This window comes from Crocodylus siamensis, chromosome 1 (assembly GCF_052110815.1).
Source record: "Crocodylus siamensis isolate JL-2025a chromosome 1, ASM5211081v1, whole genome shotgun sequence".
Lineage (NCBI taxonomy): Eukaryota > Metazoa > Chordata > Crocodylia > Crocodylidae > Crocodylus > Crocodylus siamensis.
The window spans coordinates 58,932,844-58,958,211 of NC_143395.1; the positions used below are offsets into that span (position 1 = coordinate 58,932,844).

A 25,368-nucleotide genomic window follows, 5' to 3' on the forward strand; every position below is an offset into this window, starting at 1 on the left:
CCCCACAACAGCTGCCTAACCCTGCTCATGCCCCTTGCCTCCCACCCACAGCCCCTGCCCCCTTGCCCTACCGGAGGGAGACCCCAGCTGCGAGGGCTATGGGGCTAGGGATCCAGGTCCACAGCTCCCTACCCCCAACGGAAGGCAGCTGCCGCAGGAGCACAGACCCAGCTCTCCCACTGCTGTCTGCCTGCTGCCATCTCAGGCAGGGTCGGAGCTGGCTCTTGGCGGCTGTGCACTCCCAGAGGGTTGTGGGAGGCCTTTAATGGCAATCTGCTGCCCTGCTCCCCTCCCTGCAACCCATGTTTGATTAGCTCTGCCAGCTACAGCATTGCATTGATGACTCATGTTCATTTTGTTGTCTGTCATGGCACCCAGATTTCATTCAGTTGTGTTGCTGGCAAGCATAGCATTAAATGTGTTGTGGATTATTTCTCTCAAGGTGCAGCACTTTACATTTCTCTGTGTTAAACAACATTCAGCTGAGGTCCGCCCACCTCACAAGCCTGTCCAGGTCAGCCTGTATTGCCAGCCTGTCTTCAAGCATGACCATGCTCCCTGATAGTTTGGTGTTGTCAGCAACTTTGCCAGTTTGCTTATGATACCTGAATCCATGTTGTCAATGAACATGTTGAGGAGCACTGGTCCGAGTACTGAGATCATGGGATGCCACTGGTCAGCTTCCACCATGACAACTCAATTCCATCATTCAATACCCTTTGGGTCCTACCATGGAGCCAGTTGCCTAGCCAGCAGACCGTAAAGCAGTCAAGGCCACATTCTCCCAATTTGACCATGAGAACATCATGGGAGACCAGGTCAAAGGCCTTTTTGTAGTCTATGACATCAACTTCATTTCCCCTATCCAGGTTGTGAGTTACCTGATTGTAGAAGGAAATGAGGTTGGTCTGAGCTAACCTGCCAGTTACAAAGCCATGTTGGCTGTCCTTCAGAATACTGCCATCGGTTAGCCTGTGTGTAATAGGTTCTTTGATAATTTTCTCCAGGATTTTACCAGGGATTGAGGTCAAACTAATTGTCCTGTAATTTCCTGGGTCCTCCTTTCTTCCTTTTTTAAAGATAGGTACCACATTGGCCTTTTTCCGAACTTCTGGGACCTCTCCTGGGTGCCACGAATCTTCAGATAACCCTGCCATCCGTCATGCAGTGACATTGGCCAGTTTTTTTAGCACTCTCGGGTATAGTTCATCCAGTCCTGCTGACTTGTAGATATTTAGCCTTTGTAGGTGTTTCCCCAAAAGATCTATGCCGACTGTGAGGGAGGGTGGTCATCCCCACCATGGTAATCCAGTAGCATGTCAAGCAGGCTAATACCCTAGGACTGGCATACCAATGTGAAGTAATCATTCAAGAGTTCTGTTTTGTTTCCTTGTTCTTTTTTTAACTTCCTACATACCTAAAGAAGGACTTTTTGTTGTCCTTGATTCCAGTTGCCAGTTTGTGTTTGGTTAGTGTCTTAGGTGTCCTAATCTGCTCCCTACAGGTGTGGACTGTTGTGAATACTCCTCTTTGGTTGTTCTTCCCGGCTTCCTCCCCTTGTAGGGTTCTTGTTTTAATTTCAGGACATCCATGACTTTCTTGTTGAGCCAATGGGGTCTCCCAGTACTTTTACCGCTTTCTTTGCAAAAGGGAATGGATTTCCGTTGGGCTTGTAGGATGGCTTCCTGGAGGAACAACCACTCTTCTTGTATTCCCTTCCTCATCGGACCATGGTCCAGTAAGCCCTCGTCCACCAATCTCCTGAGTTTGTGGAAATCAACTTTCCTAAAATCAGGGATTACTACCCTACTGGCTGATTTTTCCTGACTTACAGTGGATGGAGAAGGTGATCATCTCGTGGTCAATGCCAGTTTCCCTTCAAACCTCAGGTTGCTCACCAGATTGTCGCCTTTGGCCAGAACCAAGTCTAGGAGTGCCTTGCCCCTGGTTGGCCCATAGACTTCCTGAGTTAGATAGAGCTCCTCAATGCTCCTAAGTAGGGACCAGAACAGCCACCTCCCTGCTAGGCCCCCCTCGGGCCCCGGGGGAGGCACACCTGGGCCACGGGTTAGCAAGGATTTAGTTAGGGAGCTTCTGGAGGGGTTGGACGTCTTCAAGTCAGCCGGCCCGGATGATCTCCACCCTAGAGTTCTAAAGGAACTGGCCGAGGTCATTGCAAGTCCCCTGGCCCAACTTTTTGAGCACTCGTGGTGCTCTGGTGAGGTACCAGAGGACTGGAAGAGGGCCAACATGGTCTCCATCTTCAAAAAAGGCAGGAAGGAGGACCCAGGAAACTATAGGCCGGTTAGTCTCACCTTGATCCTAGGCAAGCTGTTCGAGAAAATTGTGCTGGCACACATCCAGGAGGGGCCAGCAGAAGACTGTATGCTTAGGGGCAACCAACATGGGTTCATCAGTGGCAGGTCCTGTCAGACCAACCTGGTGGCCTTTTACGATCAGATCACCAGATCATTAGACACAGGGGTAGGAGTGCATATAATCTTCCTGGACTTCCGGAAGGCTTTTGACACCGTCTCTCACCCTGTTCTCATTAAGAAACTGGGGGGCTGTGGTGTAGACACCCACACAGTCAAATGGGTCGCCAACTGGTTGGTGGGCCACACCCAGAGGGTGGTAGTGGATGGGTCCTTTTCAACCTGGAAGGACGTGGGCAGTGGGGTTCCGCAGGGCTCGGTCCTTGGGCCCGCACTGTTCAACATCTTCATCAGTGATTTGGATGAGGGGGTAAAAAGCACCCTGTTCAAATTTGCTGATGACACTAAGAAGTGGGGGGACGTGGGCACATTGGAAGGATGCAACAGGCTACAATCAGACCTAGACAGGTTACAAGGGTGGGCAGACGAGAATAGGATGGGCTTCAACACAGACAAGTGCAAGGTGATGCACCTCGGGAGGAACAACCGGCATCATACCTACAGGTTGGGGAACTCCCCGCTTGTCAGCACAGAGGCGGAAAGGGATCTGGCGGTCATCATTGGCTCCAAGATGAACATGGGCTGGCAGTGTGGGGAGGCAGTCAGGAAGGCCAACTGCACCTTGGCATGCATCCACAGATGCATCTCGAGCAGGTCCAAGGAGGTGATCCTCCCCCTCTATGCAGCACTGGTCAGGCCGCAGCTGGAGTATTGCGTCCAGTTCTGGGCGCCGCACTTCAAGAGGGATGTCGACAGCATGGAGAGGGTCCAAAGGAGGGCCACTCACATGATCAGGGGGCAGCAGGGCAGGCCTTACGAGGAGAGGCTACGGGACCTGAACCTGTTCAGCCTCTAAAAGAGAAGGCTGAGGGGGGATCTTGTGGCCTGTTATAAACTAGGCAGGGGGGGATCAGCAGGCATTGGGGGAGTCACTGTTTCCCCGAGCACCGCCAGGAGTGACCAGGAATAACGGTCACAAGCTGGCAGAGGGTAGGTTTAGGTTAGATATCAGGAGGCGCTACTTCACAGTCAGGGCGGCTAGGGTCTGGAACCAGCTTCCAAGAGAAGTGGTGCAGGCTCCTACCCTGGGGGTGTTTAAGAGGAGGTTAGATGAACATCTTGCTGGGGTCATTTGAACCCAATATTCTTTCCTGCCATGGGAGGGCATCGAACTAGATGATCTGCTCAGGTCCCTTCCGACCCTAGAAACTATGAAACTATGCTGGTGAAGAAGGTTTGTGAGTGATCTGATCCAGCTGAATGCTCATCCCAAGAAATGTCTGGGTAGTTGAAGTTACCCATGACAACCATTCTCTGAGAGCATGCAGCCTCTGCCAGTTCTCTAGAGAATTCTTGGTTGAACTATTCCTCTTGGTTCGGCAGTCTGTAATAGACTCCTACAGTCAAATCCCCTTCCCCGCATTCTCCCTATATCTTGACCCAGACAGTCTCAAGTCACCCTTCTTTATTTCCAATCTTTGCTTCTGAGGTGTAATGTTCCTTTACATAGAAAGCAACTCCTCTGCCCTTCTTTCCAACATAATCCCTCCTATACAGGGTGTATCCCCTATTCTGGTTGTCCAGTCATAGGTGGAGTCCCACCAGGTCTCCATTATCCCTATGAAATCATATTGCTTGTTGGCTTGGAGAGCCAGTTCTTCCTGCTTGTGACATTAGTGTACAGGCAACTAGGCTTGCCAATGGAGGCCATGGGCTTCCTGGTGGCCTGTGGAATGACCTGTCCATTGGTTAGTGTCAGAGAAAGCTTCCCTGGGATGCTGGTTTCAAGGTCGTCATTTCTCGGGCGTGTGTTAGTAGTAGATGGCCCATCCCCCAGTGATCTCAGTTTAAAGAGGTTAAAGAAGTCCACCATTCTAGTTGAGAAAACTTCTTCCCCTTTGGCATGAGGTGGATGCCATCCCTTCCCGACAGGTCACAGTCTCTGAGGTGCATGCCATGGCTGAAGAAGCCAAAGCCTTCATGGTAGCACCATCACCAGAGTCTTCTGTTTACTTCTTCAATGCATCTATCCCTCTTCTACCTGTGATCCGCAACCAGGAGGATTGAGGAGAAAACCATTTGCGTCCCCGACCCCTTGAGTTCAGCCCCCAGAATCCTGTAGTCTCTTATGACATGTCGTTCGGGCCCAAGTGGATGAGGAGCATGGGGTAGTGGTCGGACAGCCAGACAAGTTTGGGGATTCTTTCAGCCCCATCCTGGATGCGGGCCCCTGGGAGGCAGCAGACCTCATGGGTCAGGGCATCAGATTTGCTCCCTCAGTCCCCCTCAGAAGGGAATCACACACCATGACTACCTTGTGTCTCTTCTTTGGAGGAGCTGGTTGCCTTCTTTATTCCAAAGCTGGTGCTACAGCTGTTGACTCTACTACTGCTGAGAGAAGTGCATACATGTTTTGCAGTTCAGAGGTGGAATAATCCTGGCACACAACTTGGGGTTGAAGACAACCATCTTCCAGGCAGCTCCAGATGGGAGTCCAGGCCAGTTTCATCACTGTCCTTCATCCTGTTGATGGGCTTCTGTGCTCTTCCCTCTGTTCTCCAGGTGTAGGGCCTGTTTGTGGGCCCTGATGGTGCGAAGCCTGTTCACCTCTTCCTGGAGCTCCCTCACCTGGCACTCTGGAAAGCGCACAAAGGAACATGCCCAACAAATGGGAGTGCCCTTGCTCCCATTCCCAGATGCTGGCAGTCATGCCAAGCAGTCCCCATAGCCTGGAGCCATAGGCTCCATCTGGATGGAGGCCTCAGTGGTACAAGGAGGGGGGCACTCCAGCAGGGAGGGAGGCAGGAATTTTTGGGGTGCAGCATGTCCCCACCATTTTACGGTGTAGTCTAAGCTACTACTGAGTAATACTACTGAGTATCTGAGCTTGCAGATTCACTGCCCAGAGCCTCGTGCCCTTTTATATGCCCTTCCACACAAACTCCTGTGCTAACTCATGCACCAGGCCCAGAGCACACCTGTTTGTGCAGCTCTGGTCACATGGCTCCCTGGGGAGCTGGGCTAAGTGGGAGCCAGGGAGGCAGGGCATGACCCTCTTCAGTTCCGCTCACCTGCCGCCCACCACTGACTAGTGCCCACCCCCCAGGATTATACCTGCAGCTGGGATCAAGCACCTAATGGGGCTCTCAGTCCTGGCTGTGCCATACACGCAGCTGGGACCAAGTGTCCCCACAACTGATAGCATGTGCATGCAGCACAGCTGAGACTGAGAGCCCCATCAGGCATGGGTGACTCTCAGTCTTGGCTCCCCCTGTGCTGGCAATAAGGTACAATTGGATCTAATGTACAACCCCACAATCGTGCCTTCTGCCATGTACATGTGGCATGGCAGAAAGCCCAATTGTGTGAATCACATGTTAGATCCAATTGTGCCTTTACCTGCTTGTGTAGAGGGGCCTAAGATGTATCCCTGCCCTGCCCTGCCCTGCCCTGCCCTGCCAACAGAGTGCAAGTGGCAGGTGCAGGTTCCTTCTGGACATGCTCAGAAGGAGAAAGAAAGTTGCACACGGGGATGTAGGTTCTTAAATCTGTGTAAGTTTCATGCAAAAAGCCACGTAAGTGATGTAAGTGATCAGCGATGTAAGTGCTATTTACCTGCCTAAAGCAGAGTTGAATTTTGGCTTTTGGGCCTGGTCCTTTCTTTTTCATGCCACCTAATCAGGTGGTATTACCCAGCCTTACTGCTATTTCTTCTGCATTTGACAGAGCAATATGCAGAGCAAACTACTGGTCAAAACTCCAGTTCTAAATAGGATAGATACAGCTCTGATACAGACTAGGAGCCGTCCTGTTGACTGTCGCGCCGTTTCTTCTCAGACTCGAAACACAGTTCATACCTGCACTATAAATAATAAAATAGGGAGTTCCTGGGATCTTTGTGTAGAAGGGATTTGCAGGATTTATGGGAGGCAAGGCTAAGGGGTGACCTTGCTGAAAGAGAAAAAGTAGGGAAAGGAGCTCCCTTTGTGATTATCTCCTGTTTGGATGATTTTTCTTTTTAATCTTTGCCTATACCTCCCTTCTCCCCTCACAACCATGTGGTTCTATTTCTCAAAACAGAAGAGCTGCTTGGTACCAGCCACTATACTACTATGTGACTAATTAATAGCCAATAATAAACTAACATTGAATAGTAATAAACATAAATGCTGAAGAGACCAATTAAAATGTGCCTGCTGGTGTTTCATGCTTGGATACAGCTTGCTCTGAGCACTCACAGACACACAGGCACCCAGTTAGAACAGCCATCACCCAAATGCCTAAAATGAATATTTGGCAGACAAGATTCTCTGGGGAAACCTGATATCTTCTGATATCTGGGGCACTCTATTTGACACTGGCTGCCAACTAGACATCAAGCCATTTATTACTACTCTTTGAGCTCGATGCTCCAGCCAGTTTTCTATCCACTTTACAATCCATTCATCCAGTCCGTACCTCCTTAGCTTGCCTGCAAGAATGTTGTGGGAGACTGTATCGAAAGCCTTGCTAAAATAAATGTACACAACATCCACCAGTCTCCCTGCATCCAGAGCCAGTCATCAAAGAAGGCAATCGGGTTGCTCAGACATCACTTGGTGAATCCATGGTGACTGTTCCTAATCACCTTTTTCTCCTCCAAGTGTTTAGAAATTGATTCCTTTAGGATTTGCTCCATGATTTTTCCAGGACTGAGGTGAAGCTGACCGGTCTGTAGTTCCTTGCATCCTCCTTTTTTTCTTTCTTAAACATGGGCACTATGTTTTCCCTTTTCCAATCATCTTGGACCTCTTCTGATAGCCATGACTTTTCAAAGAGGCTGGCTGATGGCTCTACAATCACATAAGCCAACTCCCTTAGCACCCTTGGGTACATCCCATCCAGCCCCATGGATGTGTACATGCCCAGCTTTTCTAAGTAGTCCCTAACCTGTTCTTTCATCACTGAAGGGTGCTCACCCCCTCCCCAAACTGTGCTGCCTGGTGCAGTAGTCTGGAGCTGACCTTCCCTGTGAGGCAAAAAAGGCATTGAGCACTTCAGCCTCTTCTGCATCCTCTGTCACAAGGTTGCCTCCCCCACTCAGTAAGGGACCCACACTTTCCCTGATCTTCCTCTTGCTCCCAACAGACTTGTAGAAACCCTTCTTGTTACCCTTCACATCCCTTGCTAACCGCAACTCTCACTGTGCTTTGGCCTTCCTGACTTCATCCCTGCATGCCCAAGCAACACTCTTATATTCTTCCCTAGTTATGTGTCCAAGTTTCCACTTCTTAGAAGCTTCCTTTTGTGATTTAGTTGACTGAAGAGTTCCCTGTTGGTCTTTAGCCATATTTGCTAGTCTTCCTGCTCATTGGGATGCTTTGTTTCTGCACTCTCAGTAAGACTTGTTTCAAGTACAGCCAGCTCTCCTGGACTCCTCTCCTCCATAATCTGGCTTCTCAGGGGATCCTGCCCATGAGTTCCCTGAGTGAGTCAAAGTCTGCTTTTCTGAAATCATAGACCGGAGCATGGAGCACAGCAGCCACAGGCAGTTTTATTTGTACATACACATGGAGATGGGGCTTCCGTTCTAATGGTTAGAGCTCACCAGAAAGTAGAAGGCAGGAGTCATTTACTGGCCGTTGCCCCTCTCCCCCTTCCCAGCCTAACCATTAGGAGCAGGGCTAGCTGGAGAAAAATGGTACCTTCTCTTGGTAAAGATGTATAGAAAGCAACTTGAGCTTCCTTTAACCAGGGATCTGGTACTGGTCTCAAGACTAATTTTGTATTGTATCCATTTTCCTGTGAACTACAGAACACAGAAACTGTCCTAGGGGCAGGACAGGCTTCTCAGGGGGATCTCCTAACCCTAGGCCATAGATCCAAGCTCCCTTCTGTGCACTCTCTGCCCCACTGAAGCTGGTCACAGCTATAAGAGGACCAGCCAAGGTTTGTCTCCCACAGACACCAACTTGCCAGCTGGTAGTTAAGGGGAGGTGGAAAATGTGGGTTTGTGGCAGGTCAAGCAGAGCTGGGAATTAAACTAGGGTTTGCCATTTCTTGAGTAGATGCTCTACCAATTAGAGACCATTATGTAAAGAGGGTGCAGTGCATCAGCAGCAGTTCTAGTGCTTTAGAATAAGGGTCAGCCACTTTTCACGAAGTGGACCAAAGTAACACAGCTCTGCGCAGAGGCAGTTGTTAAATATTCTACCACTAGATGGTGCATTTTCCTGCAAAATGTAGTAACAGTGAAATAGGAACCTCCCTGACAAAATGTCATTTTTGGTGTGCTTGGCAGGCTAAATAAAAATCTCTTTGGTGGGGGATCTGGCTTGCTGTCTGTAGTTTGCCCGTCCCCATATTAGAAGAAAGCAGCTGCCGGCCACTATGAGAAGCCTGATCCTCCCAGCTTACATTAGGAAGGCTCTGAGAACATCTACCAGCTCAAGCCCCAGGGAAATTAGGTGGAGGAACATCCAGTTTTTGGCTCTCTCTCAGCCTTAGGCATGAAGTAGGTGCCAAGTGGAGCAGACTGTGCAATGTGATACAGGTCTGGGCAAAAGCTGCAGTATAGTACTGGCCATGTGGGAAACACGTAAGCCAGGAATTAAGGTGCATATGACATGTAGGTGCCTTCACAGTAGATGACAACAGATCAGGTTTCAGGATGTCGTTTCTGGATTTTTGCACCAAACACACTGAGTGAATATTCAGGTGCCTAAGCACCTTTAAGAGTCTACGTCTTTTTTGGGAGGGTCTGTCAATAAGTCTCCCCTGGTTTCTGGTTTCTTTCTTCAACCTGAAGTCTTATCAATCCTAAAAGTGCAGTTCCAAACAGTCTTGCGTATTTGATTTAATGTGTGAAAGTGAAAACTTTTCATTTGCTTGCTATAAAAGACTGAGGAATCTCCTTTTGTCCCAGCCACATGCCTGTGCGAGTTAACTTGCCCTGAGTGATAACCAGGGTTTCCAAGTTTGTCATTGTTTCAGGTTGTATCACACAGCCAGGGGAATGCATTCTGGCTGCCAGGTTGCAGCTGCGTCCGTATCCATGGCTGTACTGGCTGCTATCAAGTTTCTGTTTCACAGAGATTTGTGACTACCATTGGGTGGCACTGAAAACCACATTACTGTATCGTCAAGCCCAGTATATTCAAGTTCTTACTCAGCATTTGTAATACACTTTCCTAAAGAGAACACTCGCCTGTCAAAAACATGTCAGTTGGGGTTTTTTTAATTTCTTAATATTTATGAATTCAACACTGAATCTTTTCAGGATTTAACCCACTGAGAAACTTTCTAAGAAAGTAGCCTTTCAATTGTAAAGTTTTCAGATCATAGAGAAAATCAAAAGATTTTGTATAAATATTTTTTTTAATGAATGAACAGAAAATCAAGGGATAGTGAGTAACAAATCTCTGCTTTCATTTTTAATGTCAGGGTGCCCAAGGTCAGGAATGTTTGTGAGAAGGTAATTCAGAAAATACTTTGAGGCCCTATGATTACTGGCTTTGGAATACATCCAACTGGTATCACATATCAATATAGTAGTCTTTTCTTTGGCTCTTTTGCCACCTATATGGTGAAAGCATGGAGTATCTACCTAATTTTTCATGCTTTTCTAGGTGCTAAAGGAGAACAAAGAAAAGATTAAAACTTAAGGGAACTAGTTAGTGAAGTCAACCGGACTGAAGATTTTGGGACTTGCATGTGGAGGAATCTTAGATTTGATTCAAGTCAAAGGCGCTCATATTATTAGGAGTGTGTCCCAAGCAAGGAAAAAAAACCTGAAGATTGGTTCTTGAGATCTATCTGCATAAATAACCACCTTAAGAAGGTGTAGCAGGAGTCTTATTTTCGGAGCCTCTCTGGGCATGGGGCTCCGCCCTCCTGCAATGGGCCAACCGCCTGCTTACTCCTGCCTGCCATGCCTTGATCTTACTTGTGATTGATAGATGATCTGAATCAGCAGGAGGCTGCCCGTTTATATATGCCCCGATGACAGGGGGCGCTGTCTGCGGCTCCTTTTCCTCCCCTACACCACAGCCCACGCCTCATGGATGTTGTTGGCATGACCTAACCTGGGCCATGTTCCTAAGTCTCGGCCCTTCTTTCATTCTCGGGGCTCCTTGCTGCCCCTCCTCACTCTCGGGCTCCTTGCTGCCCCCTACCTTGGGGCTTCTTGCTGCCCCCGGGCTCTGAGGCTCCTCGCTGCCCCATTCAACTCTGGGGTCTCTCGTCCTCCTGACTCCAGGCTCCTCACTGCCCCCTTTTTACTCCGGGGCACCTTGCTGCCCCCCTAGCTCGGGGTTCCTGGCTGCCCCCTTGCTCGGGGCAGCCTAACTGGGCCAATGTGCCCCTACACAAAGCTGCACCCCCTTCGGTGCCAGGAGACCCCCGCGATCGTGGGGCTCCCCTGAGGCCTCTTCCAATGCCTTGTAGCCTCACCCGGTCCTCCGGTGAACCATAACTAAACAGAACCATAAGCCAATTGGCTGTAACACAACAACAAGCCCGCCGGCTATCACATACAATCCAGTCCCACCTGTCTCTCCTGCCAAGCCTCCCAGCCAGGTTTCTTTCTACCCTGCAACATGATGCAGCTACTCGATCGGTTGGTCTGCTCGACTCAGCTCGGCTCCACTGCAGAGCTCCTGCTTCTCCAGCTGCCAGAAGAGACCTGCCCTTCTGGCCTTCTGCCTGGGCTTAAGAAGGGCTAAGCTCCGCCCCTTCCTGGCTCTAGGTTTTCCCCAGTTGCTAGGGCAACCAGCACCTGCGCAGTCCTGGTGACTGGCAGTTGCGCTTCTCCCTTCCCACCACTAGGGCTCTCTCCCAAGCCCTTTCTGCTCTCAGTTGCAGGGCTCCTGAGAGCTCTGCGAGAGAAGGATATTAGAAATAAGCGTGAGCAGAGCTAGACTTTGAAAAGGTGGTTGCAGATGGTGAACTGCATCATCACATATCAAATAGAATGTTTTTCTCCAGTTAAAAATAAAGTTTTAGTAATATGCTAAGGTCCCAGGGATGTATTATTAAGATTGAAGCAAAAATAAATATAATTTCATTGGAGTGAGTTAAAAACAATCTGCAGGCCTGTAAAATAGGAGCTTTGTTACTAGGAGCAGCTAAAAGACAGCAGAATTGCAAAACAAAGGTTAGATGTTTGGTGGAAGATCAAGACCATTAAAAAGAAGAGAGGGTTGTTAACACCTGGAATTAAGAGTTTACAAGGAATCAGGTAGATTATAATGAGCCCTGACGCCAAGTGACTCCCTCAGCACTGCCTGACTAGAAATGCTGCTGCCCCTGTCAGGCAGCTGATTTTAAACTTTGGGTGGACCAGGGATAAAAGGAGGTGCATGTGCACCAGTGCAGCCCCCCGGATCTGCCCCCTGGAAATAGAGCATCTACAAAGAATATATTTTTAAAAAGTAGCTGATTACCAAAAAAGCTAAGACTGAGAGATCAAATGATATAAAGCTGAAGTAAGAACAGCCAAAAGTTAAGCTGAGTTATACTTTGCAAAGAATATTAAACAAAAAAATCTTTTCCAGGCTGCGTCACTATCTAAACAATCCCAGACAAGTATTTGTCTAAGCCAGTGGATCCCAACCTTTTTAGATTCAGGGCCTTAAAAATGCCAGTTCTTAGCTTTCACTCATTTTTTGAGTACAAAACAATAACCTTAGTTTCAGCAGGCACATCTGTATTAAATGTTCACTGCACAGTTGGCTAACTGCACAGTAAACATCTTGGTGTCTAAACATGCACACCTATTAGGGTGCACAAAACTAATAAACTTGCCAGCCCTGTGGCACAGGGTACTTCAGTGAAGGGCTAACCAGCAAGCAGAACCCATGCTGAAGCACCCTCTTATCTCAGCCAGCCACTCCACAGCACATGGACCTCAGTAATAGCCGCCCGGAACTACTCTGACCAGGCTCACTACATGCTACACATAGATCATTATGCTCCAGAGTTTTTTGCTCCCAGGCATTCATTCAAAGGATGTGCCAAGGAACAAAACCCCCACAGCATATTGCTCTGGAGTTTATACACACACATTAATCGCACGTGTAGACACACCCAGAAGCATTTAGTTATGTTGACTCTGCCAGGACACAAAGACATGGGGGTTAATGAGAATGAGTGTATGGAAATGGCTATTTACTGCAACCAAAGTGGAAGCCAAATTCAAGGAACTGAAATCAGAGCCAGAATTTCACCCTAAAATGCTGAAAGAACTAACACAGGTCTAGAAGCAAGTATTTTACTAAATCCGTCATGTTGGGAACAATATCACATAATTAGCAAATGTAGTATTTATATTTAAGAGTAAGGTAATAATTGTTCCAGAGCCCACAGGCATATTAATCTAACCACACTATCATGTGAAGTTTCACAACAATTTTTTGCAAGAAATAATAACAGAAGTTAAGGCAGCAAGTGGAAAATGGGATAAAACAGAACACAGGATTTTCGTTGTTAGATTGTACCAGACTAACCTGCTCTCTCGCTCTCTCTCTCTCTTTTTAACAAAACAGATTTTCTAGACAAGATAAAGTCAGTAGAACTCCTCTGTCCAGATTTTGGGAAAATAACTGATATAGTGACATGGGCAATGATTAGCCACAAGCACTCTAGTGTGGGCAAGATGACAATGCATAGTATTGAAAGAAAAAGTATTAGGCTGGAGGTTTTCAGCCGAGTTCAAGGATTAAACTTAGACATATTCATGTTTAGTAAAACAAAAATAAAAAAACATCTTCACTAATAACTTTGGTACAAAACATAGGAGTGTGTCCCTCACTGGGGGACTAACAACAATTTCTATAAACTGGGAGGTCATAACTGGAACTGAGGAAGAAAACATCCCAAATTGTTTTCACCACAGATTGGTGATTACAGAGTGAATATGAGCTATCATTCTGATGAGACTGAAAAAAAGTTAATTCAATCCTAGGATGCATCAGCTCCTTTTCCCAGTAAAGATAAAAAAAATATTAATGCCATTGTACAAAGCACTGGCACGATCTCATTTGCACCACAGTGTGAAAATTTTGGTCACCCACTTTCAAGAAAGATGAACTCATATTAGAACAGGTGCAGGGAAGGGATGACAAGGAAGGGACAGCTTATCATACAAGAGAAAACCAGAAGTTGGCTTGTTTTTGGCTAGCAAAACACAGGTTATGAGAGGATATAATTGCTTTCCATGGATACTTCATGGGGGGCAACGTCAAAGAGAGAAAATCTATTTGAATACTAATCATTTCTACAACGAAGCTGGCTCTATCTGTAAAAGGGATTATAGGGCCTGTAATAGACCTGACTCAATAATCCAAGTGGTCTCTTTGGACCCTGGCACACATTAATTTAAAAGTGCAATGAGATCTGAGAAATGTTATCCCTCAGTTTTAGGGGTGTAGGTTGTAGCCGTGCTGGTCTAAGAACATGGGCAGACAAGGTTCTTTGGGTGAATCTGATATCTTTTATTAGACCAGAAGCAAAATTCCTCAGGCCCAGAACACACCAAATGGATCCAGACCATGCCATGACAAGAAATGCAAAACCTGCCAACACATCTCCACCCCCCTCCCTACAATTACTACACCTCACAACAGAGCATTCCTGGATCTTACAACTGCACCTCCAAAAATGTAACATATTTCATCCAATGCCCTGATGGAAAATATGTAGGAGAAACCACACAACAACTGTGCACGAGAATGAACGCACACCGGAAATCTATCAAAGACAGGCATACCCAATTACCTGTGGGGGCACATTGTTCACAAGAAAATCACTCTCTCTCCAACCTCTCAGTCCTGATCCTCAAAGGAAACTTACAGAACACTTCCCAGAGACAAGTCTATGAACTCCACTTCATCAACCTCCTGGATACTAAAAATCATGGACTAAATATAGACGTTGGATTTATGACACATTATGACTTGACTGACATCCGACTCCCCAGGTATCTCTCCACTATTCATCCCCCTTCCCCCCACCCCAGCCTGTCTCTCTCACCCATTGACTCCTCACTCTACATTGTCACTGTCTTGTATGCAGCCCAGCCCGGCCTCTGGCTTCTTTACTCGTCATTCCATCCAGGAAGAGCACACACCAACTGCAGAAACTTCCTCAGCCTGACAAAAGGTTTTTGAACCCAATAGCTTGCTTAACAACTGTTTTCCAACTATTTAAGTTGGTCTAATAAAAGATATCAGATTCACCCAAAGAACCTTGTATCCCTCAGTCTTCACTTTCAGTCCCTCCATTTTACTTTTCTCCTCATGAGGGAATCTCCACATCTCTCTCCTGTACACATGCAGAAAAAGAGGCTTGCCCTACGCTTGGCAAAGCTGAAGAGGTTCCTTGGCCATCATCTGGACATAGTCATATGGCGCTATCTGCACGCCCTCTTCATCTGGGAACACCATCTACCTAACACAGTAAAGGATTCGTGTGTAGAGTGCTATGTTGCAGTTACATTTCCACACACTTTGTGCTTTCCTCTTATTGTGATGGACAACAAAATCCTCTGGAATGGGTTGCTCATCAAGGTGTCTTTGCTACTAAGTATACTTGTGTTCTTCTGCTCAATTTGTTTCAGAGGTCTAACTTAATCATTTTGTACTCTGGACAGTCTCTATGGACACTCCTCAGCCTGATTTTAGCCAGAACAATTTAGTGACCTAGAAGTAAAGCAGAAATGATCTGTAAGTGAAGGGATTGTCTGTGTCCAACTCAGATGTCTCATAAGTAGGAAACCTGTTAATATCCCATATATACTGCCAGATTTAGTTGGGGTTCAAGTTACTAAAAAAGGATGACACAATTTCCTTCCCATTGAAATACTATGGTCTTACTATTAACTGGATTAAAGAAAAGCTTGCAGCTCTCCCCCCATAGGTTAATGCTTTCATTGTTTCAGCAACCTGCTTTTTTCAACAGCTTGTAGAAGGTGGGGCAGAATGGTTTGGTAAGATGTCACCTACAAAACTTGTATTTTTCTGAATTAGTTGCTCTCTTTGGTGGCCACCCTGACCTGCCTAGCCTTTACCAGCATGTGAAAAAGACTCTTATTTATCAGCTCAAGCTTATATTATCAATACTTTTAACTGGACAAAATGTTGTATGCAGTGATAATGCTTGTCATTTTAGTGCATTTTTCAGTAACATCCTCTATTCTTTATTATTTTTTAATTTGCACTCCCACTGCCACTTTATTTGGCTGCAGTGTAGCACTGGAAATACCTAACTCCAGTACAGGAGAAATTGAGTGCTTTTGTAAGTTAGCCTGCTCTTCGCTTAGCCCCTTTCCAGTGGCTTCCCTTATACCATATCTGGCTATCTTGCCTCTCCAAAACTGAATAAAGGTATGATATTGGTGTACATGTTCTGCTCTGCTTTAAGAAAGGTTTTCATACTTCTAGGGAAAGCATGTATTTTTTTCCCTATGAATTATGAAATTTAGCTACCTGAAAACAGATCCTATGGTACTAACTTTTCCCTGAAAAGGGTGAAGGTGATAATGTATTTAATTAAACTTTAAAGGTAGTGTAGAATCCAGGCACAAGAATGACTCAGAATTCATTAGCTAACAGCTCCCGTTTTGCATGACATTGTAATGACTAGTGTTTGGGGCATTAAAGGAAAACCACTTTAACACTTCAAAAAGATGGGGAAAAACATTTTCTTTCAAAGGAAGCCATTTTTTTCTAATTTGAAATGTAAACTGGGCAAGAAGAGTCATCCCTTTTGTCACCAATTGACACCAAGTCTTTATCTAGCATACAGAATATATAATCAGTAAATGTGTATTTACCAACAAATTTAGCAGTAGCAGAGAAGAGTGAAGTTCCTTACATAAAATCAGCTTCTAAACTCTTGCTCCTACTTCATGGCATTACCTTACTTGGATCTAAGGATTATTTACTTCTATTTTCTTTCTATGAAAAGAACTAATCAATTACCTTACCAGTGTTTTCCCTTTGTTGCAACTGAAGTGATTACTTTCCTCATTTAATGTTCATAGCTAATCACACATTTATACAGGCAGCAAACAGCAAATCAAATGAGAAGGTAAGTTCAATTTTAGAGGCTACCTGATTATCTGCTTCTCCATTTTACACTTGGTTTGGCTGCTCTGTAACTCTTCTAAAACAAAGCCTGTAAATTACTTCCCCCCCCTACAAGTTACCTTGTATTTCAACATATGGATTTATATGGGACCTGTTTCAAAAAGGTTGTAGCAAGGTGGTTTATCCCATTATGACTATACTGATTTGTTTTCCTCATATGAACAAACTCTCCTAGGACATACTCATGAGTGGTTTTTACAATGTTTACTGACATACCTTTCAGGATTCAAATGAAGTATGCATGTAGATGAGTGGTTTTCGACTTGTGGTCCATGGACCCCTGAGGGCCCACAGACCACGTTTAAGGGGTCTGTGAAAGATGACTATGATTAATCAAAAGCATGTGAATACCCACACTTACAATTCAAAGTGGTCCAAAACTCCATTTGAAATTTCCAAAGGGTCTTCAAATAAAGTTGAAAACCACTAGTGTGGATAAAATTTGTACATCCACTGAAATTTTTAAAGTGAAAAAATCTAGTATGTACCCCCTCCTTCAGTGCAGGGTGGTTACCTATTTTGACTATCCAATAGGAAACTAATCAAGTTACTGCTACCACTTTATTGAGATTATGCATGTAACTGAAAAACACTTCAGTGGTTTATGTTTTCAAAGTGCAGAATAATAAAAATATCCCCTCAAACATAACAGGATCTTTTGAATGTGAAAAATATTAGCACTAATGATATCTTGTATAGCCATGTAGTGTAACACTGCTAACTACCTCTCAGCCAGGTCATCTATCTTGGGAAATAAGGAGTCAGAAGGCAGAGAATGTTCTCAACTATGAAATTTTATTTAAAGGTTAACTAATTTCTCAGAATTTTGCTTACAAAAAATCTAATAGAAAAAGAATTTTCCATATGTTCACAGATTAAAAAGGAATCCCAACAGCATTCTATTAGTGCATAAAAGCTGGAAAGCAAGACTGACCTATTTTCACTGTCAAAAGTAAAGAATTTAAGAGCTCAAAAATGATTTTTTAATACCAAAAGGCAGTATTTAGTGACATAGGCACAGTTATTTTCAGATCTTTAATGTCTTTAAGACAACATGCACACAAACCTTGAGATTTTTCAGACTTAAGCACTTCAGATCACACATCCCTTGACTGGTTTCATAGTTTCATAGTAGCTAGAGTCGGAAGGGACCTAGGTAGATCATCTGACAGCTAGGCTCCCAGAAGTCTTCACAGCCCTCACACTTGCACTAGCACATCTGTACTAGGAGTTGCCTGTTTTCAGGCTTTTTAAACTGCTTCAAAGCTAGCCTCCTTCCAGCCGCTTCTTTCATCACCAGCTACTGTTGTCCAAGACTAGAAGATGAGCTGCAAGTTAAATGTTACATTGTCCTTGAGCAGTTCCAGTTTGCCTGAATTCCTTCCTGTGAGCCAATTTCAAAACTGCCCTAACAGCAAATACTCCCAGTTTGAGACACCTTCTAATTTTGGGGATAAAGTGATGAAAACTGAGGAAAACAGGCAACTCCAGGGAAACAGCAGCTTTGAGCAGGTAACCGATGACACTTGAATCTGTGCCTTAATATTTACTTGGGGTTTTCATCCCAGCCTTCTTGCTTGAAGACCAGGATGGATGTTCTTTAATAACCAAGTTACAAGTATAAAAGTGATCAAGGAAAATATTGTCGAAGTGTAATTTTTACCAAATTCTGTATGAACTTAACCGTTACAAGACCTCAGAAGTTTATGGGGTCCCCCCCATGGGCTGAAAGCAATGTTACTGTTTGAACTTGTTCTAGACTGGTACAAATCAACTAGAAACCCAAGTCATGGTCTGTCAGGAAATTAAGGTTGTTGTTTTTTTTTTTTTAAATCCTGGGTAAATTAAGTGAATCCTTCCCCCCCCTGCCAAACATGTAACTAGGAACAAACAAACAACTTCTACATGGACTTTGATGGAATTAAGTAGGTGCCTGAGGATTGGGGGAGCGGGGGGAAACCAATAAGCCTCAAATACAATGATTTGGCTTCCTAGTCATTTCAGGAAAGAAAAAAGTAAATGGACATATGCATGATCTCTGTAGAAATGATTTCTTATGCATACTAGATTCCCCACTACCGAGTACAATTTTTAGCTATGATGGAAGGATGCATGCAAAAGGTTACTATTAAACCTTTCCACCTTTGTCCAAGTGTAACCTGCTAACATCTTAATGGATAACCATTATGCTACTCTTTATCTGCTTTAGGCACTAAAGAGCTTTAGCTGCATTGATTCTCATTAACTTTTGCTATAGGAAATAACCTGCTCCCAGCAAGTACTCACTGCTGTAGCATTTGTTTGAGGGTTTGTTTGTTTGGTTTTTTTTGGGGGGGGGGGGGGGGAAAGAGAGAAAGTAAAGTGAAGTGACACCACATGCATATAACCTTAGGTTTTGGCAACACCAAATTTCTATGCCCTAGTCAAGCCAAAAGACCCCACTCAGGCCATGTACATGTTTGAAAGTTTCAGGTTTGGTTTCAGTTGTGAAATTTATTTCACTTAAAAACTTGAGAATTTATTCCTAACATTAATAAAAAAATTATAAAATAAAAAACAAAACCACCACCACATAACCAAGTTCAAGAGTTCTTGCAGTAGTTCCCTGGAGAACTTAAAATGCTTGCTGACTATTGTCTGCCAGCTTGTTATCCATTTTTAATGTAAAGTGATGTTTTAAACAGTTAAAATAAAAACCAATTTATGATGCCTTTTATGCTCTGAATTCACCAGTCAATTATAATATATTCAGGACTTGTATTCCAGTTTCAGAATACTTTGCAAATCCTTCAAATTGTGTACACAACCCAAAGCTACCATTCTCCAAGGGATTTAAAAGTTGAAGTGAGGCTAAATTGAGAGACTGAAAAGGAAAAAATTCCATGGGCTTTCCTTCCAAGCTTGTTTTCCAAATTTTGTTAAATTAAAAAATTAATAATCATGAGGGCATCTTAAAAAGAGTATTGCAAATCAATTCCAAAATTAGTCCTTTTAAATCATTCTAAACCTCTAACCTTATATAAGCAGCTTGATTTGGGCAAAATTTTGTAGTTTCTAGCACTGTGCTGGTCATCTGACAAATGCTGAAATTACTGTAAGTGACATAACTAAGTGTATGCTTTTTTTTTTTTTTTTTTTTTAAGATGGTGTGGAAAAATAACAAGTCATAGACGAACTGCAAAACAAACTGGACACTACATGTTCAAGATGACCACGGTAATCCAATTGTATATTTGGCACAGAAACCACTTTTAACCTCTAAAACAGTGCCATCTGTTACCTCTTCTTTACAGCTGTTCCCCAGTGTTTACTGAACCCACTGCAGAATGTAGTGCTATATACAAGAGCATTTTCCAGCAGCTTCAGCAAACATGTGCTGAAATGTGAGGGACTTTGCAGATTCAGAAAAAAGAATAGTTGGAAAAAATTCAGGTCACAGTCCATTTCACTGAGAGAGGACATTCAGGAGAATTTTGAATGTTTCTTTTACAGTTCATCTATAAAAGTACACCAGAACAACTCATTACCTTTCACCTCAGATTAGTTCTCTTGTAAAAATGCCAAGATCAATCCAACACACACAGACTTAGAATGAAACTTTGTTTAATGGTCTCAAATTGTGACAGATTTTTGGTCAAGTTGTTTCCATTTAAAAAATTTACTGATTTAAAAACTAATAACTTAAAAACTGCCACGAAACAAATGGTCCACAAACATTCCTTTCCTTCTGAAGCTTTTACGATGCATTGTAATCATTAACCAGTCTTTTACTATTAAACTTAAATGGCCAATTGAGACAAGCAGTTCTGAGACCCTTCTTCCACCACTGATTAAGACTGAAGTGGCAGCTGATGTACAGAATTTTCATTTAGCCTTCTGGGCCTTCTGGGCCGACTTTGTAACCTTGCCAGCTCCAGCAGCCTTCTTGTCAACTGCCTTAATGACGCCAACAGCAACAGTCTGTCTCATGTCACGCACAGCAAAACGACCTAGAAACAGAAATCAATGCATTATGACCTTTCAATCAAATCAAGCAGGTAGGTACAATACTGAGGAACTGTTCAACTGAATTTCCTGGATTTTCAGTAAATATGCACATTGAAGTTTGACTACCACCAATGGTAAAATTCAGTACCATTTTCTAGCAAGTCAAAATTAAATGATGCTTGGGCTATTACTGGTATAAGACCCAGTTGTCACCCCTTCTCTCCCCATCCCTGAACAGTACACTTTATAAAATGACTTACCTAGAGGAGGATAGTCAGAGAAGCTCTCGACACACATGGGTTTGCCTGGGATCATATCAACAATGGCAGCATCTCCAGATTTCAGAAATTTGGGACCATCTTCCAGCTTCTTACCAGAACGGCGATCAATTTTCTCCTTCAGCTCAGCAAACTTGCAAGCAATGTGAGCAGTGTGACAATCCAGCACAGGGGCATAGCCAGCACTAATTTGGCCAGGGTGGTTCAGAATAATGACCTGCAAGACAGAGTGCAACTTACCCCATAAATCATGCTGGAAAGACACCTTAGAAAAAAGGTAGTCATTCTATACTATAAATTGGTCTGTATGTATATGTGCTTTAGTATTTACAAAAGACTCAGTGCATGAATGTCCAAGAGTCTACCGGATACCTGAGCAAAAAGCAAACCAAAGTAAGAGTACCTACCTGTGCAGTGAAACCAGCAGCTTCCATTGGGGGGTCGTTCTTGCTATCACCAGCAACGTTACCACGGCGGACATCTTTTACAGACACGTTCTTAACATTGAAGCCAACATTATCACCAGGAAGAGCTTCACTCAAAGCTTCATGGTGCATCTCAACGGACTTTACTTCAGTTGTAACGTTGACAGGGGCAAACGTAACCACCATGCCTGGCTTAAGAATACCAGTCTCCACACGACCCACTGGGACTGTACCAATACCTACAAAAAGCACAACAGAAAACTTGCTTTAACAATCAATTTAAAATCAGAAGTAGTTCTTTACACAAACAGCCTAGGATTACTTCAAATTGGTTTGTTACATTATCTCACTAAAAAGGGAAATTGCCATTTGTTAAACTTTTACATAATGGAATGTCACCCACAAGTTAGATACAGGGGAAGGCACAACCTATTCCCCTCCTGCATACACAAAAAACACCTTACCGCCAATTTTGTACACATCTTGAAGAGGCAGACGCAGGGGCTTGTCAGTTGGACGAGTTGGTGGCAGAATGCAATCCAAAGCTTCAAGCAGGGTAGTGCCGCTGGCATTGCCATCCTTACGGGTGACCTTCCATCCCTTAAACCAGGGCATCTGTAGTAAAATAAGATGCAACTATTAAAATTTTTCTTAAAAAAATCCACTTCTAATATCCTAAAATACATCCAACATACTTTGAAGATAAAAGTATGTTAATTATCAGTTTACAAACTAAGTCTAATACAATTGAGGTGCATAGATCTTTCTAAAGGTTAAAGAATGTAATTGCAACAGTCCCCTTTAAGACAGCCCCCACCCAAAAACAACTTACATTAGCACTGGGCTCCAACATGTTGTCTCCGTTCCAGCCAGAAATTGGCACAAAAGCCACAGTGTCTGGGTTGTAGCCAATTTTCTTAATGTAAGTACTGACTTCTTTGACAATTTCCTCATATCTCTTCTGGCTGTAGGGTGGCTCAGTGGAATCCATCTTGTTAACACCAACAATGAGCTGTTTGACACCCAGTGTGTATGCCAGAAGCGCATGCTCACGGGTCTGCCCATTCTTGGAGATACCAGCTTCAAATTCACCAACACCAGCAGCAACAATTAGGACAGCACAATCAGCCTTCGGAAAAAAGAAGTATTAAGTTTCTATTTACATACGCATAAAAGACCAAAAAAACAAAATGCACTAGAATTCTCTCGTTTTACGTACTTGGGAAGTGCCAGTGATCATGTTCTTGATGAAATCTCTGTGTCCAGGAGCATCAATGATGGTGACATAGTACTTGCTGGTTTCAAATTTCCACAGGGAAATATCAATTGTGATACCACGCTCACGTTCAGCCTTCAGTTTGTCCAAAACCCAGGCATACTTGAAGGAACCTTTGCCCATCTAGTAGATTAAATAAGCAAACAAGAGTCATTGATATACTTGCATTATACTCTACAAGTGGCAGTTTTAAAAAGGAATCCAATTTGTAGGATAGCCAAGGGACGGGGGGGGGGGGGCAGTCTATAGTGGCAGATGGCTTCTATTGCACTAGATTTCTTGCTGCCAGCACAACTTTGGCCTAGACGAATTTGGCACAACTAGTAAGAGATTCCATCTGTCTTCTGTTATTTAACCTGATGACACTTTAGCCCTGGACAACTCATTAACTACAACTAACATCATTAAAGTTAGCTTGGCTTCACAGGGTCCATCAGATCAAGTGTCCTCTAGAAGCCTGTTTTCATACTGCTGTAATCCCTTCCACAGCTAGCCTGTACCCGTTTATCCTCTGGAATTTACACAGATAGCATACTGCCATCACCTACTGAGTCAGTCATTCTTATTGAGACCACTTTTTTCATTTGGACTCGGTCTCACTTATGATTAATTTGAAACAAATGCAATATCCTCCAACATTACTCACTTTTAAGACAGAACCCCATATAAATCACTTTTAAAAATGCAAATTTGAGTACAGCAGTTACTCACTAACTATTTGATACAGCCTCCCTAAACAATTCCCAGCTACACAAGTTGGGCCAAGTCATAAATGGGGAACCAGGAGAAGCATAACAGGGGGAGCACAGGAGGGGAGGCAGGGTGGCATCCCCAACACTGCCCTGCTGCAGTCTTATTGTTTGTAGAAGTGGCTTGAAAGCACACAGCAATGCACTGGACAACCTCTGGGGGTCCCTGCCAGCTTGACTTCTCTACAAGCCTATGGCTGAAGGAGAAGACACGGCCTTTTTGAACACTGCAATAAGCAATTGCATTTTGGGGGCAAAGAACATCAAGGTGTTCACTGAGGCTAAAAACATAAGTTAGAATCCTCCTGGGACGAGATCCTGGGATCCTATGGGCAAGTGGTTGCCCAATGTAGAAAGAGTGCTGGTGAGGTGGCAAAGTAACACTTTCTGCTGAGCACATGGAGGAGACCCCCCCCAAATCCAGCAAATCCCCATCCATGCCATTCCTCCACCTCCCCCACACAGACGCACCTCTGCAGCCTCCTTCTCAAACTTCTCGATTGTGCGCTTGTCGATGCCACCACATTTGTAGATGAGGTGTCCGGTGGTGGTGGACTTGCCCGAGTCGACGTGGCCAATAACAACGATGTTGATGTGGGTCTTCTCCTTACCCATGGCGGTGGCTGGCGAGTGAGGCTTTCCCTTCTCTCAGAGAAATCAGCACCTGCAGAGCCAGAAGACTCGAGTCACCCTGCAGCCCGGGCGGCAGCGGCCACGAGGGCAGTGGCTGACGCAAGGCTGCGGCTCCACCCACCCACCACCCGCCCGCGCGACAGCGGCCCGGCCACAGCCCCCCCTTCTGCCAACCGGAGGAGCCGGGGTCCGGCGCCAGGGCGGCGCGGGAAGGCGGGGCCGCCCCGGTCCTTTGTGCGGATCGTCCCGCCCGGCCAGGCCAGGCCGCGCGCACGTCCTCCATTTTGTGGCGCTGCCGGCGGGCAGGAAAGGCCGCCATCTTCCCCGGCCCGCGCTCCTCGGACCGCTCCCGCTCCGCTCCCCACGCCGAGAAAAATTGAGACCCCGCGAAGAGTCGGGGGAAAGGCGACGGCCGCGTGCTACGGCACCACCCCGGCACTAGGAATTTGACGCCATTTTGTGGCCTCCCCCGCACCCCCCCCCCGACACCGCGGCCCCCAATCCCACACCACCCCCACCAAGTCCCTTCGCGGGACCCCACCCACCCCTACTGCTCCGCCCATCCCAGGCCTGGCCCGCGTGGCCACACCTTACCTGCAAGCCGGCAGCAAACCCGTGGCGAAAAAGACCGACAGCGTGAGCGCCCGGCCTTATATACGCTGGCGGGGCGGGGCCTGCGTACACGTCACGGCTCCCAGCGTTCCGTTCGCTCCTCCTCCCCACCCCCTCCGGTCAGGCAGGGAGCGCCGCCTAACTCCGATGGGGCGGGGCCGCCTTCCACACGTCGGTAGCGGCGTATCCCGGCGCCGCACGTGGGCGCTCCCTGCGCGGACTTTGGCGACTGTCCCTGCCCGAGGGCGGGCTCCGGCGCGCCCCTCCCCCAGCCGGGAGAGCACCTGCGCGGGCGGGGCCCCACCACGCGGCCCATCCCCCCCTCTGTGTCCCCCAGGGGGCGCCCGGGGCCGTGCTTGGGAGCCCGAGGAGCAGCCCAGCCCGGCCTCCAGGGTGAGGCGGCCCGTCTCCTTCCACCTGTCCTCCTCGCCGCCCGCCGATGGCTGGGTCGGAGGTGGCTGAGACAGCCTCGTTTCCCCGCCGCCTCCTCGGGACAGGAAGCGAGATCCCCTTGGGGGCCGACTCCTCGAGCAGGCGTCCTCTTTTGCCTCAGACTTGGGTCCCCTCCTACTTCACTTGCAGCCAAACCCGCTCCTTCGCTCAGAGATGCATCAGTTCGTGCTTGGTTTTGGGGGCGGGCAGCAGATGGTAGGAAGGCCGGGCTGGAAGGGGCCTCACGGGACCATGTAGGCCAGAGCAAACCAGCCCAGGCTCGTGCCTGTCCAGCCCACTGGTGAACACCTCCAGGGATGGAGACATGCTTCATGGCTCTTCTGGGAGTGGACAGTGTGCACCCACCCTGAGCACACCAGGCTGCAACCCCTTCTCCCCCCAGAGTCCTGCAGAG

At 45.9% G+C, this 25,368-nt stretch overlaps 1 protein-coding gene across 1 annotated transcript; it reads right to left on the reverse strand.

Moving 5' to 3' along the window:
- Nucleotides 1–20,147: 20,147 nt before the first annotated feature.
- On the reverse strand, nt 20,148–24,647 carry EEF1A1 (eukaryotic translation elongation factor 1 alpha 1). The gene is made up of 8 exons (XM_090034971.1): nt 24,504–24,647; nt 23,748–23,940; nt 22,471–22,650; nt 22,084–22,380; nt 21,716–21,866; nt 21,234–21,490; nt 20,809–21,043; nt 20,148–20,550 (listed from the first exon to the last, which is right to left on the reverse strand). The coding sequence occupies exons 2-8, from the start codon at nt 23,889–23,891 to the stop codon at nt 20,426–20,428; spliced, it is 1,389 nt and encodes a 462-aa protein (XP_089891097.1). The 5' UTR covers nt 23,892–23,940; nt 24,504–24,647; the 3' UTR covers nt 20,148–20,425.
- Nucleotides 24,648–25,368: the final 721 nt, after the last annotated feature.

Bases quoted from the DNA above. Each gene is read 5' to 3' on its own strand.
- EEF1A1 (XM_090034971.1), bottom strand. From the start codon at position 23,891: ATGGGTAAGGAGAAGACCCACATCAACATCGTTGTTATTGGCCACGTC. The intron at 22,651-23,747 runs GTGCGTCTGTGT...TTAATCTACTAG, and splicing joins TTGAGAAGGAGGCTGCAGAG to ATGGGCAAAGGTTCCTTCAA. The intron at 21,044-21,233 runs GTAGGTACTCTT...TCTGTCTTGCAG, and splicing joins CTGCTGGTTTCACTGCACAG to GTCATTATTCTGAACCACCC.